The sequence below is a fragment of the Rhinopithecus bieti genome, unplaced genomic scaffold, assembly GCF_001698545.2.
Source record: "Rhinopithecus bieti isolate Rb0 unplaced genomic scaffold, ASM169854v2 scaffold_315, whole genome shotgun sequence".
Classification (NCBI taxonomy): domain Eukaryota; kingdom Metazoa; phylum Chordata; class Mammalia; order Primates; family Cercopithecidae; genus Rhinopithecus; species Rhinopithecus bieti.
Genome location: NW_016803481.1, coordinates 1,193,156 through 1,210,856, shown reverse-complemented (window position 1 = coordinate 1,210,856; position 17,701 = coordinate 1,193,156). Strand labels below are relative to the sequence as shown.

At 43.7% G+C, this 17,701-nt stretch overlaps 1 protein-coding gene across 5 annotated transcripts in view; it reads left to right on the top strand.

Annotated features, from left to right (window-relative positions):
• EXTL3 (exostosin like glycosyltransferase 3) overlaps nt 1-17,701 on the top strand; it is a 136,820-nt gene that overhangs the window by 104,412 nt on the left and 14,707 nt on the right. For all 5 annotated transcript variants that reach the window (XM_017884722.1, XM_017884731.1, XM_017884712.1 and 2 more), the window contains 2 exons: nt 8,761-8,888; nt 15,379-15,523. In XM_017884722.1, coding sequence (XP_017740211.1) covers nt 8,761-8,888; nt 15,379-15,523 — 273 coding nt within the window. The remainder of the gene's footprint in view (nt 1-8,760; nt 8,889-15,378; nt 15,524-17,701) is intronic.

The window sequence follows — 17,701 nt, the reverse complement described above, 5'->3', positions numbered from 1 at the left end:
AAAAAAAAAAAAAAAAAAAAAAGATACAAGATTTTTCAGTGCCCTTTTCCCTCTCTCTCAGCCTTTGATATTCAAATCGAACAGGGAGAGTTCTTTGTTTGGGTAATGTAAATATCATTCCAGGGGAGTTATTTTCATGCTCTCTCCCCAGTAGCATCTGTAGTGCACTCTTGGCGTCAGGAACTTTGTGGATGGGGACTCTGCCTCTCAGGCTAAGAGGCTTGGCTTCCGGCTAGACCTCAGGCAAGAGAGTGGAGATCGTTCTCAGGGCTTACTCCTTAAAGTGTTGGTAAGCTGTATTTTTTAATCTCTGCCCTCTCTACTTTTAAAAATATCCCTTGAACGAATGAGATGATAATTTCCTAAAATTATGATAGCTAGGTGAAGCCAGCAGGAAAAACCTTGTCCAGCTTCTCCAGGTCCAAGACTGTGCAAGGTCTGGTGCACATCACTAGGAGCTGGCACATCTGGGTGGTTTGTTTTTCTCTTTGATAACATTTGACTTAATAACTTGGTGGCTATAGCTGTGGCTTTCTGTTTGCGAATGGGCTGTATGGCTGCAAAGGAAAATTATATAAAACAAGGCTACCCCAAACCAAAAATGAATAGCAAGAAATGCAGAAGTTTAAAGGAATTGCCGAAAGTCATGTTGCATAATTTACTAATTGCAGCAAATTGATTCTTGAGGTAATGTCTTCCCCTCTTAGCTTATGTATACTCTTTTTACTGAATCAAAGTAAGGAATCTGAGACTGTGAGAATTCTGTTGCTTCAGGTCACTTGACTAATTGATGCCTGTATTACTGAGGACTTTTTTTTTTTTTGAGACACAGTCTCACGCTGTTGCCTGGAGCGTAGTGGCATGATCTTGGCTCACTGCAGCCTCCGCCTCCCAGGTTTAAGTGATTCTCGTACCTCACCCTCCCTTGTAACTGGGACTGCAGGCACACACCACCGTGCTCGGCTAATTTTTGTATTTTTAGTAGAGTCGGGGTTTTGCCATGTTGGCTAGGCTGGTCTCGAACTCCTGACCTCAGGTGATCTGCCCATCTCTGCCTCCCAAAGTACTGGGATTACAGGTGTGAGCCACTGCCAGCTCCAGGTCTTAGGACTTCTGACAATAGATATGTATTTTTTTTCTTTTTTTTTTTTTCCGCATGCACATTTCCTGGAGAAGCACAAACTTGTTTTTTTAAATATGTATATAAAATATAGAAAATGTATAAATTAAGATACATACAGAATATAAAATATACATGTAAAGTATATGACAATTAAAATAGAGACTCTGCTAATACCATGTTATAATAATTGTTAACAGTTTTTGGGCATTTTCTGTGTGCTAGGCACTGTGGATGGTCTTTGTCTGCATTCTCTAATTTGTTGACCTGCTAACCTAGGTTTTTTACCTGCACTTGCACTGGGATCATTGGCAACTTTTTCTCTTATAAGTTAAAACAGACTTGTCTCATTTAAAACATGTACAATTTTGTTTGTACTGTATGACATCCATATGTAAAGTTATAAATGGAAAACCAATGCACTGTTACCTTCTTATTCTCTTTCCTTCCTTTGCATTTTCTTGCTTTCTGCCCCATCTCTTGACATTTATTGAATGAATCCCTTAAATAATGTAGTCCTCGACCAGGTGCGGTGGCTCACACCTGTAATCCCAGCACTTTGGGAGGCCTAGATGGGTGGATCACGAAGTCAGGGGTTTGAGACCAGCCTGGCCAAGATGGTGAAAACCCCGTCTCTGCTAAAAAACAAACAAACAAAAACCAAAAATTAGCCAGGCGCAGTAGCGGACGCCTGTAATCCCAGCTACTCAGGAGGCTGAGACAGGAGAATCGTTTGAACCCGGGAGGCAGAGGTTGCAGTGAGCCGAGATCGTGCTACTGCACTCTAGCCTGGGTGATAGGGTAAGACTCTGTCTCAATAATGATGATGATGATGATGATGATGATGATGATGATGATGATGATGTAGTCCTCTTTCTATCATCTTCTTTCTGTCACTCACCTCCCTCCCCACTCACTTCAAGCTGTGTTACCTAGGTCCTCCTGAGTTAGGTGGGCATGACTGTGTGCCTCTTCCTGGATCTCATTTTCCTGTCCTGAGTTCTCTGATGGGTTCCTCTTTTAAGTTGGAGGAAAGGGATGATGGAGAACTAAGATCAGTTGCCGTTTCCTTTCTTGCCTGTGTGATGGCTTGATGTTAAGTTTCATTCTCAGCTACGGATTTGCTATAGGGATGTGTTATGCATGTATGTGTTTTGTTGGAGGATGGAGATTGTTGGGCATGGCTGGGCTGGATATAATCTTAAAGAGAAAAAGGGCATTTCAAGTGTATTTAAATGGCCAAATTTCAGAGGTGGCAGCGTTCTAGGCCACGATTGCTGTCCCTTTTCCTTTGTGATGGGAGGTCAAGGGTCCCGTGAATGATACTGTGCAGAAGAGCAAGCGAGGCACTGTCAGGGAGCCCTGTGTGTGAGACAAGCCAAGCAGAGTGCTCCTGGCTTGATGCAGGTGGATGGGTTTTTTGCTATAGAAAACTACACTAAATACTAAGAGGTTTCCTAATCCTCTCTAGTTATCATGCTTTAAGATTATTACAGATAATTGAATGTCTACTTATAATTTTGATCTAGAAACTTCTCAAGTCTTTATTTCATATTCTGTAAATAGAATGGCAGGGCTAAATTATGTTCTATTTTCTGCTCATTTATTCATTTATAAAACATTTGTTGAACATCTGCTATATTTCCAGGCACTATGGTCTATCCATTTTGGTTAATGTCATACCAGTAATTAAAGCGATAACTTGAAAGTGAGTTTTACTGTTCACAAGTTACTAAGGTGTAATCCTAAGGCATCTAATAGCAATATGCTAGAGTAACATGAAGAAATAGCCAGTATTGTGGGGTCGGGGGAAGAGTGTTGTTTTAATTTGAAACAAAACGACTTCAACAAAAATGGGAACCTTTCCTAAACATGACACAGTCCCTCTGGTTGACTGGTTTCTGTTAGGTTCAATCTGTCTTTTCTTAGATTCTTAGAGGCCATGCTAATCTGTGAGTCTGCATTTAGAATTTTTTTTTTTTTTTTTTTTTTTTTTTTTTTTTTATTTGAGACGGAGTCTTGTGCTCTCGCCCAGGCTGGAGTGCAGTGGCACAGTCTCAGCTCAGTGCAACCTCTGCCTCCCGGGTTCAAGCAATTCTCCTGCCTCAGCCTCCCGAGTAGCTGAGATTACAGGCGCCCACCACCACACCAGGCTAGTTTTTGTATTTTTAGTAGAGAAGGGGTTTCACCATGTTGGCCAGGATGGTCTCGATCTCTTGACATTGTGTTCTGCCCGCCTCGGCCTCCCAAAGTGCTGGGATTACAGGCGTGAGCCACTGCGCCCGTCCTGCGTTTAGAAATGTTTGAGCCTCTCTGTTCTTCTGATTTTGGTGCAGAATGGATAATAGTTGGTTTGCTGAGCTTTTGCTTAGCCATTAAACACTGCAGCTTTGAAGCAAAACTGTTAGAAGAAAACTTTTACTCTTCCACTCATTTAGTTTTACTTGGTGTTTGCAAACTTTGTGAGGGCGGAAATCTTTTTGTGGTTATGGGGAAAAGGGGAATGTCTTAGGTAATGAACTATAGTTACTCTTCCAAGTGCTGTTTGGTTTATTGTCTCCTGCAGGTTGACTCTAAATCAGGGTGTTCAGCAATGGCACAGTGACATTTTGGGTCAGATAATTCTTTGTTGTGGGGGGCTGTCTTGTGCACTGTAGGATCTGGTAGCATCCCTGGCTTCTGCCCACTAGATACTAGATGCAAGTAGTGCACCCTTTTCTCCAGTTGTGATAACCAAAAATCCTTTCAGACGTTGCCACTGTAGCCTGGGGCAAAATCATTCCTGGTTGAGAACCACTGCTCCGAATTCTTAAAGCTGACTTACTGACTGCAGTTACTTGTCAGCTAACCACAAGTAAACTGTAGTGCTTGGTGTTGTGTTTCTGTGACTCTTTAACAGCTTTTCTGTTCTTTTTTTTTTCTTTCGAGACAGAGTCTCACTCTGTGGCCCAGTGTGGAGTGCAGTGGTGCGATCTTGGCTCACTGTAACCTCTACTTCCTGGATTCAAGGGATTCTCCTGCCTCAGCCTCCTGAGTAACTGGGATTATAGTTGCCCTCCACCATGCCTGGCTAGATTTTTAAAAAATCATTTTTAGTAGAGATGGGGTTTCGCCATATTGGCCAGGCTGGTCTCGAACTCCTGACCTCAGGTGATCCACCCGCCTTGGTCTCCCAAAGTGCTGGGATTACAGGCATGAGCCACCATGCCTAGCCCTTTTATTCTGATTGCTGTTCTGATTGTTAAAATGCAGTTCGCTATACCTGAACAGCTGTTGTCATTCTAGCCCAGAGCAGTTATGCTCAGAGGGTGAGCAGAGGTGGCAGGCGCCCTGTGTTCCTGGAGTCCTTATAGTTGTTCTCTTGTTGCTTCTTGATACCTAAGTAATGGACTTTAATAAACTTACTAAAAAAACTGGTGTGAAATCTAGGCCAAAACACTTTGATATTTGACCTCCAACTCCATGACCCCACCAAAGTCTTCTAAAGCACAAGTAGGTTCTCTTGATTCAGTTGTTTAGGTAATTTTGGATATGACGTAGATATCAAATCATTTTAGTTTTTCTTGTTTTTCATTTGCAGGTGCAGAGTTAGGTTGTTTATAGGATTGTCAACTTTGGCTGATAAGTAACTTCAAATTTTGCAAACAGCATGGTGCTATGTTGAGTTAGCAGAGAGGGTGCTTACATTCACATGTCTAGTAAGTGGAGGAGTTGGAATTTGAACCCAGGCTTTTCTGAATGGCTCCAAAGCCATGCTTTCTCCCTCTGTACCAGTGCTTCTCCCCATTTAATGTGCATAGGAATCCCCCGGGGGCATGTTAAAATGCAGATTCTGACTCTGGGCTTGGAGTGGTGCCAGCACCCCTGCAGGCCCCAGTGGTATGCTGCTGGTCTTCGCTTCACACTTTGAACACTGAAGCTCCTTGCTATATTCCTGGTTTACTAATTGTGCCGTAGATAATCCATCTGAAGGTTAACCCACAAAACTGATAATCTTCAAGCCAATATTCAAGAACTGACATTTTCAAGTGGTTTTTCTTCATTTTAAGCTGTGTGTATTCACTGCTGCAGGTGACGGTGAGCTTTGTTTGGCTGAATTGGCAGAATTAGTTCTATACTGAGTGAATGCTAGGTGTGTTAGGAAGGTAAAATGAATGATCGGGGGGAGTTTGTTGAGGGAGTTTGTGAACAGCTACTATATGCCATCATTTCCAAGGCAGGCCTTATTTTACATTTTGTCATCTCTGAAACTGAGGATGCGTCTTACAATGGATGGCCTCTTACTATCACCGAGCTTGCCATTCAAGTCCGGCCCCTTCTTGCCACCCTCCCACCCTGTGGCAAGTGGAGCGGACAGCTGCTGAGGTGAGCACATGGCATCTCCTCTCCTTGCCGCTCTCTCTTGTCTGACCTAGGCCTCACTCGTCCTTCGTTTTGTCATTGCGGAGTCTGAGCTTAAGACACCCTGGGCTGTACACTTGGGGATTTTTATGCCGGTCAGACATGCTGCAGAGCAAGGTGGATCTCTCAATCTGTTGCTTGGCTTGGACATCTGTTAACTGTCCTGGTGAATCTGTTACAGATCCTTCTTTGTCTTGAGTTGGGCAGGAACTCCTCTGGGGCTGAGGTGGAGTCTTAAAAAAAGCTCTGGCCGAGAGTGTTGGCTGTCACCTGTAATCCCGTCACTTTTTTTGGAAGGCTGAGGGAGGGGGAATGCTTGAGACCAGGAGTTTGAGGCCAATCTAGGCTACATAGCAAGACCGTGTCTCTACAAGTATTTTTTTTTTTTTTTTTGAAATTACCCAAGTATGGTGGTGCATGCCTGTAGGTCCAGCTACTTGGGGGGCTGAGGCAAGAGGATCAATCACTTGAGCTAAGGAGCTTTAGGCTGCAGTGAGCTATGACAGCACCATTGCACTCCAGCCTAGGTGATCAAGACTCCATCTCTTAAAAAAAATTTTTTTTAAAGTTCTGTAATAAAGTAAAACATGGGATCATCAATTTCACATGCCTTCTTAATTAGCAGCATTGTTTTTCCTTGATGGTACACAGATTAATAATGCATTTTCAGGCCAGCTGTGGTGACTCATGCTTGTAATCCCAGCACTTTGAGAGGCTGAGGCAGGCAGATGCCATGAGGTCAGGAGTTCAAGACCAGCCTAGGCAATATGGTGAAACCCTGTCTCTACAAAAATACAAAAATTATCTGGGTGTGGTGGTATCTGCTTGTAGTTCCAGCTACGTGGGAAGCTGAGGCAGGAGGATCACTTGAGCCTGGAAGGTAGAAATTGTAGTGAACTGAAATTGCACCATGACACTCCAGCCTGGGCCGTAGTGTGACTCTTATCTCAAAAAAAAAAAAAAAAAAAAAAAATGGGCGTGGTGGCTCATGCCTGTAATCCCAGCACTTTGGGAGGCCGAGGCAGGCGGATCATGAAGTCAGGAGTTCAAGATCAGCCTGGCCAAGATGGTGAAACCCCATCTCTACTAAAAATATAAAAAAATAGCCGAGCATGGTGGCAGGCGTCTATAATCCCAGCTACTTGGGAGGCTGAGGCAGGAGAATCACTTGAATTCGGAGGGGCGGAGGTTGCAGTGAGCCAAGATTGTGCCACTGTACTCCAGCCTGGATGACAAGAGTGAGACTCTGTCTCAAAAAAAAAAGAGAACACAAACTTTAAAGAGTGAGCAGAAGAAGAAAAGCCCACAAAAAAAGGACAGAGCAGGTTCAGCCAAAGATATAAGAACATCAAAAAGAGAGAGGTGGGCTGGGGTTTCACATGTAGCAGAGCAGCTCCCTNAGGCCGAGGCAGGCGGATCATGAAGTCAGGAGTTCAAGATCAGCCTGGCCAAGATGGTGAAACCCCATCTCTACTAAAAATATAAAAAAATAGCCGAGCATGGTGGCAGGCGTCTATAATCCCAGCTACTTGGGAGGCTGAGGCAGGAGAATCACTTGAATTCGGAGGGGGCGGAGGTTGCAGTGAGCCAAGATTGTGCCACTGTACTCCAGCCTGGATGACAAGAGTGAGACTCTTGTCTCAAAAAAAAAAAAAAAAAGTGTTTTCTATGGTGGCTTTGGTTTGAAGAAGTTTATAAAGTTAACAGAAGTTTAGCAGGAAAAGTACTGGGTTTGGAATCAGAAAGTATGAGTTAGGACCGGGTGTGGTGGCTCATGCCTGTAATCCTTACACTGTGGGAGGCCGAGATGGGAGGATCACTTGAGCTCAGGAGTTCTAGACCAGCCTGGGCAACATAGTGATCGAGAACTTTTTTTTTTTTTTAAAGGTATGAATTAGAGTTTTGGCTCTTGCAACTTGCCAGTTGTATGACATCACTCTGGGCCTCAGTTTCTGCATGTATAAAGTGAGAGACACTATAGTCTCCAAAGCTCTTCTAGCTCTGAATTAATTGGATTTTAAGTGCGCTAGAATGAATTAATTGAAGTATGAGGGCTCTGCATTAAGAACACAGAATAAAGGATTCTCCTGGTAAGGAGGGTGTGGCAAGAGGCGTCTTCACTAAACCTCCAGTGGGAGGATGGAAGAGAAGGTATTTGAAGCTGAAGAGACATGCTAGTAGGTCACAGAGCTCCTTGGAAACCATTCATAAATTTAAGTCCTCAGATGCAGTTAATTCATCATGCCAGGTAGAGGTTGTCCTCAATACAAGTAAAACAGTCTGTTGGAAGTAAGGTGATTTTTCGTGGCATTCTGAAAAGATCATTCTTCACGAGATGCTGTTTTTTTGGGGGTTTGAGAGCAAAATAATGGTTCCCCTTTGGTTGGACTAATTAGACAAAGATACTCTTAAGAATAAAATGAGCCATCCAGGTACTGACTGTGGTCATGATTTATATGAGTATTACGTGGCAAGGTGAATAACACAGCTACCCACCCACATTGTAGGTAAAGTAAACTGAGATATGGTAAAATAAAAATTGTTTTATATAGTTGTACTGTTTGAAGCACCAGTTTTCGTTCTATGAAGAAAATACTGCTTTGCATATGTGTAGGATCACTTAAATGTTTTTTGAATTGGGATTTGCTGAAGATGCAGAAGCTGTTGTACGGAGTACATGACACCTTGAAAAGAAAGAAAAAGTTTGTGTACGAGTAGTCAGCACTGTAGGTAGGAATTGCGAAGGTGAAGTAATTAATCTCGACCAGATGGGCTGTGCTCTTTTTTTGGGTTTATATCCCAAAAAGGCATTAGAATTGGGATTCAGAAGTGACAGACTCACGAGGTTTCTGAGTTAGGTTTTAAAATTAATGAGCAGGCTGGGAATTCCGTAGCCATTGGAATCTCAGATCTACTCTGCCACCTTGTGTTCTCTTGGGAGAGTCGTTTTTAATTTCCCTACATCGTGTTTATTGCGTGTGTAAAATAATCCTCAGCTTTTGCTTGATTCACAAGAAAATTAGCTAACGAATGAAGCTGAAAAGGTCAATCCATATACATTTGTTGAAGTTTAAGGCAGCTTTTATTCCTGAAAGGCATATGTTAGATTTTACAAGTGCGGAGATCAGTCAAAATTATTCAGTAAATCCAGTCATGATCTCCTTGGACTTAAATACACATTTTGTTTGACCTTCCATAACACAGCCTTGATTTTTAATGTTTTTCCTTCCTCATCACAGGTGGTCCGTACTGAGAAGAACAGTTTGAACAACCGATTCTTACCCTGGAATGAAATTGAGACAGAGGCCATCCTGTCCATCGATGACGACGCTCACCTCCGCCATGACGAAATCATGTTTGGGTTCCGGTGAGAGACTAATTTCCAGTCAAACACTTTAGGTTGCAAGTGACAGAAAACCTGGATTAGGCAGCAAAATGAATTTCTTGGCTGATGGTAACTGAGAAACCCTTACAGGTAGTCAGGGCTGATGTAGGACGTGGCTGGATGCAGGCTTGTAGATGGCGTTGGAGGAGTCTCTCTTTACCTCTAAGCTCCGCTCTGCATTCCTACAGGCCTTCCCTCTGTGGCCAGGGAGGTGGAATTCTTTGATTGGCTAGACTGTAATTATCTGCCTGCTCCTGGTGCTGGAGGTGTATCATCCTTAAATCCAAACCACATGGGCAGAGAGTAGAGGCAATGGGTAGGGTAGTTCTCTAAAGGAAATAGGAGGGTTTTGTTTTTAGAGGAATGGGAAGTAACTTCCAGGCAGGCAAAAGTGACATGTTGCTGTGTGTTGGAGCAATGGAACAGTGCCAGGATCCTGGACCCAAAAAGATTTGGGGGAAGGAGGGTGTCAGAAGCAATGATTTGAAAGGGAAAAGAAGGGGAGGAGGAAAAGGAGGTGGTGGTAATGATGACGACGATGATGATGCTAAACATATGTTGAACCTGTACTGTGTGCCAGGGACTAGCCTAGGACTTTTTCTGTCTTATCTCATTAATCCTTCTAAAATTTGATGACATAAATTGTAGCTGTCTCCATTTTATATAGGAGTAAATTGAGATACAAGAGAACAAAACCATGTAGAAGCTAGGAAGTGGCAGCAGAGCTCTGGGTTCAAATGCACGTTTGTCACACTCCCAACGTTCACCCAGCCTTCAACTCTCGTGCCTTCCTGAGTCTTAGGAATTGCTGAAGGATCCCACTTGAGGGTCACTGCGGGGAAGAGGATGGAGTAGATGAAGGCTACTCCAAGTGTGTCAGGGACTGGGATGTTGGCTTAGGGACAGTTGGTTACCTGTTTATGGTGAGGGAAGTACAAAAACTGAGGGCAAGCATTCAGAAACTTTTAAAGCAATTTGACATTTACTGTGAAATCCAAGTATATGATTATTTTTCTTGCAGTTCTTTTTTTTGCAACATTTCTTCAATATAATTCATACACCATAAAATTCACTCATATAAGTGTACGATTCAGTGGTTTTAGTATATTCAGAGTTGTACAAACATCACCATGGTTAATTTTAGAAATCTTCATCACCACTGAAGGAAACGCTGTACCTAGTACCTATTAACAGCCACTCCCAATTTTTCTCCAACCCCTCTCAGTCCTAGGTAGCCACTCAATCTTTGTGTCTCTATAAATCTGCCTATTCTGGACATTTTCTATAAATAGAACCGTACAACCATGCATGGCCTTTTGTGACTTTCTTCTTTCACTGAACATGATGTTTTCAGGGTTCATCCATCTTGTAGCAGGTACCAGTTCTTTTTTTTTTTTTGAGATGGATTCTCACTCTGTTGCCCAGGCTGGAATGTAGTGGCTTGATCTCAGCTCATTGCAGCCTCTGCCTCCAAGGTTCAAGTGATTCTCTCATGTCAGCCTCCTGAGTAGCTGGGATTACAGGTATGGACCACCACACCCAGCTAATTTTATTTTTTTGTATTTTAGTAGAGATGGGATTTCACCATGTTGCCCAGGCTGGTCTTGGACTCCTGAGCTCAGGCGACCTGCCCGCCTCGGCCTCCCAAAGTGCTGGGATTACAGGCTTGAGCCATGGTGCCCAGCCCAGGTACCAGTTCATCATTCATTTTCTATTGATGGCTGTTTGGGTCATTTCTATTTCTTGGCTATTGTGAGTAATGCTGTGAACCTTCATGTGCAAGTTTTTGTATGAACATGTGATTCCTTTTGAGTGTATACCTAAGAGTAATGTGGATAGCTGCTTTAACATTTTGAGCCTGTCAGATTGTTTTTCTGGGTGGTGGCCCCATACTGCATTCTCACCAGCAGTGTATGAAGCTTCTAGTTTCTCCACATCCTTGTCAACGCTTGTTATTTTCTATTTTCAAAATTTATAGCCGTCCTAGTCATTGTAAAGTGACAACTCTTGTGTGTGTGTGTGTGTGTGTGTGTGTGTGTGTGTGTGTGTGTGTTTATTTATTTTGAGATGGGGGTCTCACACTGTTACTGAGGCTGGAGTACAGTGGTGCAATCTTAGCACGTGGTAACCTTGAACTCCTGGGCTCAAGTGATCCTCCTGAGTAGCTGGGACTACAGGCTCACATCACCACACCTGGCTAATCTTTACATTTTTTTTTTTTTTTGTAGAGATGGGGTCTCACTTTGTTATTCAAGCTGGTCTGAAACTCCTGGACTGGAGCAGGCCTCCCAAGTGCTGGGATTACAGGCATGAGCCACAGTACCCAGCCATATGGTTGTGATTTGCATTTCTCTGGATGTTGAATATCTTTTCATGCGCTTATTCATCAGTTAGCCTTTGTATACCTTCTTTGGAGAAATGGCTTTTCACATTCTTTGCCCATTTTTGTTTGGATTGTCCTTTTTTTTTTTTTTGAGACGGAGTCTCGCTCTGTCGCCCAGGCTGGAGTGCAGTGGTGTGATCTTGGCTCACTGCAAGCTCCGCCTCCCGGGTTCATGCCATTCTCCTGCCTCAGCCTTACAAGTGGCTGGGACTACAGGTGCCCGCCACCATGCCCAGCTAATTTTTGTATTTTTAGGAGAGACGGGGTTTCACCATGTTGACCAGGCTGGTCTCGAACTCCTGACCTCAGGTGATCCACCTGCCTCGGCCTCCCAAAGTGCTGGGATTACAAGGCGTGAGCTACCGCACCAGGCCAGGGTTGTCTTTTTATTATCATGTTATAAGAGTTCTTTATATATTCTAGATGCAAGTCCCTTATCAGAGATCAGAGTTGCACATATTTTCTCCCATTCCATGAGTTATTTTCTTACTTACTTGATGGTATTATTTGAAGCACAGAGTTCATGTTTTGAAATTCAATGGATCTGTTTTCTTTGGTTGCTTGTGCTTTGGGTGTCATATTTAGAAACCAGGCAGTTCATTTTGTTGTATTTTACCAAAGTATTAATCTATAATAATTTTGGGGAAAATTAGTTCTTCCCCACATCATTTGAAAACCACTGGAGGCCAGGTATAGTGGCTCACGCCTGTAATCCCAGCACTTTGGGAGACCAAGGTGGGTGGATTCTCCTGAGGTCAGGAGTTCGAGACCAGCCTGGCCAACATGGTGAAACCCTGTCTTTACTGAAAATATAAAAAATTAGCAGGGCGTGTTGGCACGCACCTGTAATCCCAGCTACTCAAGAGGCTGAGACAGNATTTGAAGCACAGAGTTCATGTTTTGAAATTCAATGGATCTGTTTTCTTTGGTTGCTTGTGCTTTGGGTGTCATATTTAGAAACCAGGCAGTTCATTTTTGTTGTATTTTACCAAAGTATTAATCTATAATAATTTTGGGGAAAAATTAGTTCTTCCCCACATCATTTGAAAACCACTGGAGGCCAGGTATAGTGGCTCACGCCTGTAATCCCAGCACTTTGGGAGACCAAGGTGGGTGGATTCTCCTGAGGTCAGGAGTTCGAGACCAGCCTGGCCAACATGGTGAAACCCTGTCTTTACTGAAAATATAAAAAATTAGCAGGGCGTGTTGGCACGCACCTGTAATCCCAGCTACTCAGGAGGCTGAGACAGGAGAATTACTTGAACCTGGGAGGCAGAGGTTGCAGTGAGCCAAGATCGCGCCACTTCTAGCCTGGGCAACAGAGCTTAAAAAAAAAAAAAAAAAAAAAAGTCACTGGAGTAGATTTCTTTGGAGGTCTTGTTCAAATTAAGTGTGGATCCAGAATAGAGAGTTCTTTCTCTGTGCTTCCATTCTGTTCACCGAAGGCCTAACCTGACCTACCTGGCAATGGGGTTGCCTTTGGCTTAGGCTTGTAAGAGCAGATGCTCAGATGAAAAGAGCAGTGGCTTTATTGCTCATCTGTCTTAAATCCATCTGTAAAGAATGATTTGACACATTTCTCAAAAATTAGAACATCTGTTCTTATTCTCCTCCACCCAGCCTCTCACATTTCCTTTGACCTCTTGCCTAGTGTACTATTGAAGCAAGTCTATTGATAGCTGTGATTTTAAAAAAAACCCTTGTAAGCCGAGGTGTGTTTTTTTTTACATGATAACAAATAGCTGACTCTCTCCATTTGTTTTTATGAAAGGAAAAAAGCCATGCAGTAGCTCCAGGCGTGATCTTTGCTGCTGCAGGTGGTAGTGGTAGGGGGTGGGCAGTAGGGAGTGTGTTTCTGCTGCAGCATGACGTGGTTTGGAGCATGCTGAAGGACTGGTGTGGTGAGCATAGTCATGGGGTGTTAACAGGAGAACTGCCAACCCTTAGATCCAAGAATGATTTTGATAAGGAGCCCAGCTTTAAGGAGTTTGAAGCTTATTAACATAGCTGGGATTAACATAGCTTCCAAGCCCCTGATTTAGGGACTTCTGACCTTGCCCATGCTATTTTCCAGCAGATTTGCAGGTGGTTAGAGAGTAATGGGAAGCCTTTTAATGTGTCTCTTAACCGTCATTCATGTTTGAGATTTAGCCTCTGGTAATGGAGCTGGTGAATTATTGCTGTCTGTACATCCCAACCTTTTCCTACCCTGACCCTTTTCTCATGCGTTTGGGCATCCTTTGATCTAAAGCCTTTCTCTTATTAGTCTCCCCAATTTGGTTATTTCACATTAATGGGAATGAAACAGACCTAAGTTGAAAGGAAAGGGTAAGTCTAAGAATTCTTTCCTCTGGCAAAGATAGATCTTGACTCATGTCAACTTATGTAGCCAAGAAAGAGACAGATAGAATCAATCGTAAGGGACAGATAGAAAAGGTATACCAAGAGACTTGAGAGCATGTGTCCAAAGGAGTACACGAATGACCAGAGCAGCATTATTTGTAACAGAAGTGCAAACAACACAGAGGGCTAAATACTGTGGTTCCATTATGTGAGGTCCCTAGGTAGTCATTCATAGAGACCGAGAGCAGAATAGAGGCTGCGGGAAGGTGGGAGTGGGGATGAATGTTTAATGGGGACAGAGTTTCCGTTTGGGCAGATGAAAGAGTTCTGGAGATGGATGACAGGGATGGTTGAACAACACTGAATGTCTGTAACGCCACTGAACCATATATTTAAAAATGATTAAGATGGTACATTTTATGTTTATTTTGCCACAATTAAAAAAAAATCACTTGTCTTAAAAAACCCACCTAGAAGGCTATTACATTGTGATAGAAATTGTGATTTCTCATCTTTTGGATTAGATTAGAGTCTTCCAGACTTATTAGGAGAGGACCTCTTTTTGAAGTAAAATCTGTGTCTTAGGAACTGAAGTTCCATGTAAGTGATGAGGGAGTTTGCAGGCCTGTTGGGTTCTGTGGAGCTTAAAACGCTTTCAGTTCTCCAATTTATCCTGTGAAACTGGGGATCAATTTTATTTGTTTTACTTTGCCTATAAATTTGGAGATGATATAAAAGTTTCTACTGAAACATATTGAATTCTCCATTTATTTCTGCCATTTAATGAAACCTTTCAGTTGTATGGTTCTGTAGACCACTTCTCACGATACACGTTTCTCCCTCAGCCCTGCTCAAATTTGGAATTAGGAGTGGTGCAGTTCAGTAGTCTTCTGTGGTTAAACCAGTGGTCTCTAAACCTTTTTATTATGTTCCTTCTTCATAAAAGAAAAGTGTGCAGTATATGTAAATTACATACACGTCCTACTGAACTAATATGTCGTGCTCGTTAAAAACAAAGCCTTTCTTAGAAAATGTTGGTTCATTCATTTTTAGAGCCAGGTCTTGCTCTGTTGCTCAGGCCAAGTGCAGTGGTGCAATCACAGCTCACTGCAGCCTTGAACTCCTGGGCTCAGGCATTCCTTCTACCTCAGCCTCCCAAGTAGCTAGTAGTACAGTTGTACTCCACCATGCCCAGCTAATTAGAAACAATTTTTTTTTTGTAGAGACAGGATCTTGCTGTGTTGCCCAGGCAGGTCTCCAACTCCATGCTTCAAGCGGTCCTCCTGTGTTGGCCTCCCAAGTGCTGAGGTTACAGGCATGAGCCACCCTGCCAGGCCCTTTCTTGGAAATTAAATAAGCTAAAAAAAGAATTGAAATTGATATCATCTTTCTGCTTCTTAGTAGATTATTGTACATACCCCATTCTGGAGACCTCCTTAGTAGATTATTGTACATACCCCATGCTGGAGACCCCTTTCCCAAGTTATGACTTACTCTTTCTGGAAGGGCTGGAGGATACTGACTGCTAGAGGAACAATGTGCAGGTGCTTATTAAGGAAGCTGAATATGGTACCTTATTTGCTTTTATCCTGTTTGGCTTGTTGTTGATTTTGTTTTATTTTGGAAGGATAAGAGAAGTAAAAGCCTAAGGGCCAGAGCTTGTAAGGTGGAGGCAATAACTGTGAACACTTTTGATGACCCTAGAGCTCTGTACTCAGGTCTGTGTATGCCCTTGTGTTTTTCAAGGGTGTGGAGAGAAGCTCGGGACCGCATCGTGGGCTTCCCTGGCCGTTACCACGCATGGGACATCCCCCATCAGTCCTGGCTCTACAACTCCAACTACTCATGTGAGCTGTCCATGGTGCTGACAGGTGCTGCCTTCTTTCACAAGGTAGGAAAAAGCTGGTAATAATGGCATTGACTTGGTGAGAGTTTGGCCTTTGCGTGATAGTGGAATGCTGCCCTCAGCTTAGCTCTCCTAATGCTTCTTACATGTTTCTTCTTTGCTAGAAGTCAGTTGTTTCAATTTTTAGAGACAATGATCAAGATGCTTAGAGCAACTCTGGGATAAAAAGTCAAGATGAGAGGGTTGCCTGTACAGTTGCACATAGGCCATTTGGAAACCACTTTGTCTTTCTGGGCGTTGGCTCTCCCTTTGTAAAACTGAAGGCTGTGGGCTAAAAGACACCTCAAATACCTTCCAGTTTCAACACTGCCACCCCAGATATGGCCCGGCTATCAGAAGGTGACCTGGGCACTTGTCTGACTTGGATGTACCATGCCTGTCCCAGGCCCCGTGATGAGTCTCTGTGTGGCTCTGCCAGTTCTTTGTGATACTTTTAGTGCTTATTCTTTCACTGTGTCTCATAATCTGATTTTCACTGAATATCTGAAGCTTAGGAAGGACCCCTGTGGTCTTTCCTCCTCTACTGTTCTGTGTTCTGTTTTTTGCTGTTGGCCTGTCTTCCCTCTCTACCTCTTCCATTCTGTAAAGTGGCCCCTGACCACGTGTGGCCACAGAGCACCTGGCACATGACTGGTCAGAATGGAGACGTGCTGTTAAGTGTAAAGTGCACAACAGCTTTCGAAAACTTGTAACAAAGGGTGTCACATAGCTCAGTAATTGTTTATATTGATTGCATCTTGAAATGCAGTTAGTTTGGATTACTGGGTTAAATAAAATTATTGAATTTTACTGTCTCTTTTTACTTTTTAACGATGTGGCGTCTAGAAAGTTTACAGTGCTGTATGTGGTTTGCCTTCTGTGTCCATGAGTGCTGCTCTCTACCTCCCTCCTGAGGTGTCCCGGGCCCTGAGGAGTCCCTGTTCTAAGATTACCCCGTCATTACCCCCACTGCCCACCTCACAGAGCACCTCTTCTGTCCCGAGTCTTCTCTGAAGACAGTGCTCCCTTTAGCCTTTTTTTTTTTTTTTTTTTGAGACGGAGTCTCGCTCTGTGCCCCAGGCTGGAGTGCAGTGGCGCAATCTCAGCTCACTGCAAGCTCCGCCTCCCGGGTTCATGCCATTCTCCTGCCTCAGCCTCCGGAGTAGCTGGGACTACAGGCGCCCGCCACCGCGCCCGGCTAATTTTTTTGTATTTTTAGTAGAGACGGGGTTTCACGATGTTAGCCAGGATGGTCTCGATCTCCTGACCTCGTGATCTGCCCGTCTCTGCCTCCCAAAGTGCTGGGATTACAGGTGTGAGCCACTGCGCCCGGCCAGCCTTTTCCTGTAGACTTTGAGGCACTCATTTCCCCACATCTGTGCTTTGGCACAGGGCAGGCGTAGGGAACGTTTTCATTGCTTACCAATGACACTTCCTTCCCAACTGGCACATAAAGTCTCATTTGCAGCTCCTGTCGTCTGTCTTCCTGCCATCTACTAGCCTTTTCATCGTGCCCTGACAGTCACCAAAGATGGTGGCACCTGCCTCCTTCTCTTTGTCTGCATTCACAACCTCCACGGTTCTGGCGCCTTCACTGTCCTCACAGAAGACGCTCCCACTGCTTTCTCTGCATGGATGGCGAAGTGTCCCGGGGTCTAGCCTCTGTTGCTCGTCTTATTTTCCCTAGGCGTTCTCTCACACACTCAAGGTTTCCAGGCTTTTCTTAGCATCTGCAGGCTGGTGATTTCCTCTTCTGTATTCCAGCCTTGGCCTTTCTTGCTGAGGTTTGCGTTTGTGTATTTAATTGTTTTCAGCATATCTCCCGTTTGCCCCTCAGACACTTCAGATAAACTTTTCCCTCACTGTCTCTCCCCAGCTCTTTGAAGTCTTTTCTCCCTTACATAGCTCACATCTCAGGTGGTGGCATCTTGCCAGTCACCTCAAATAGAACAATACAATTCATTTTTATAGGGACTTTTTTTGTTTTTTAAGACAGGGTCTCACTGTCACCCAGGCTGGAGTGTAAGGGTGGGCTCTCGGCTCACTGCAGCCTCAACCTCTTGGGACCAGGTGACCCTCCTGCCTCTGCCTCCTGGGTAGCTGGGATGACAGACATGCATCACTACGTAGACCTGACTAATTTTTTGGTATTTTTTTTTGGTATTTTTTGTAGTAGAGACGCGG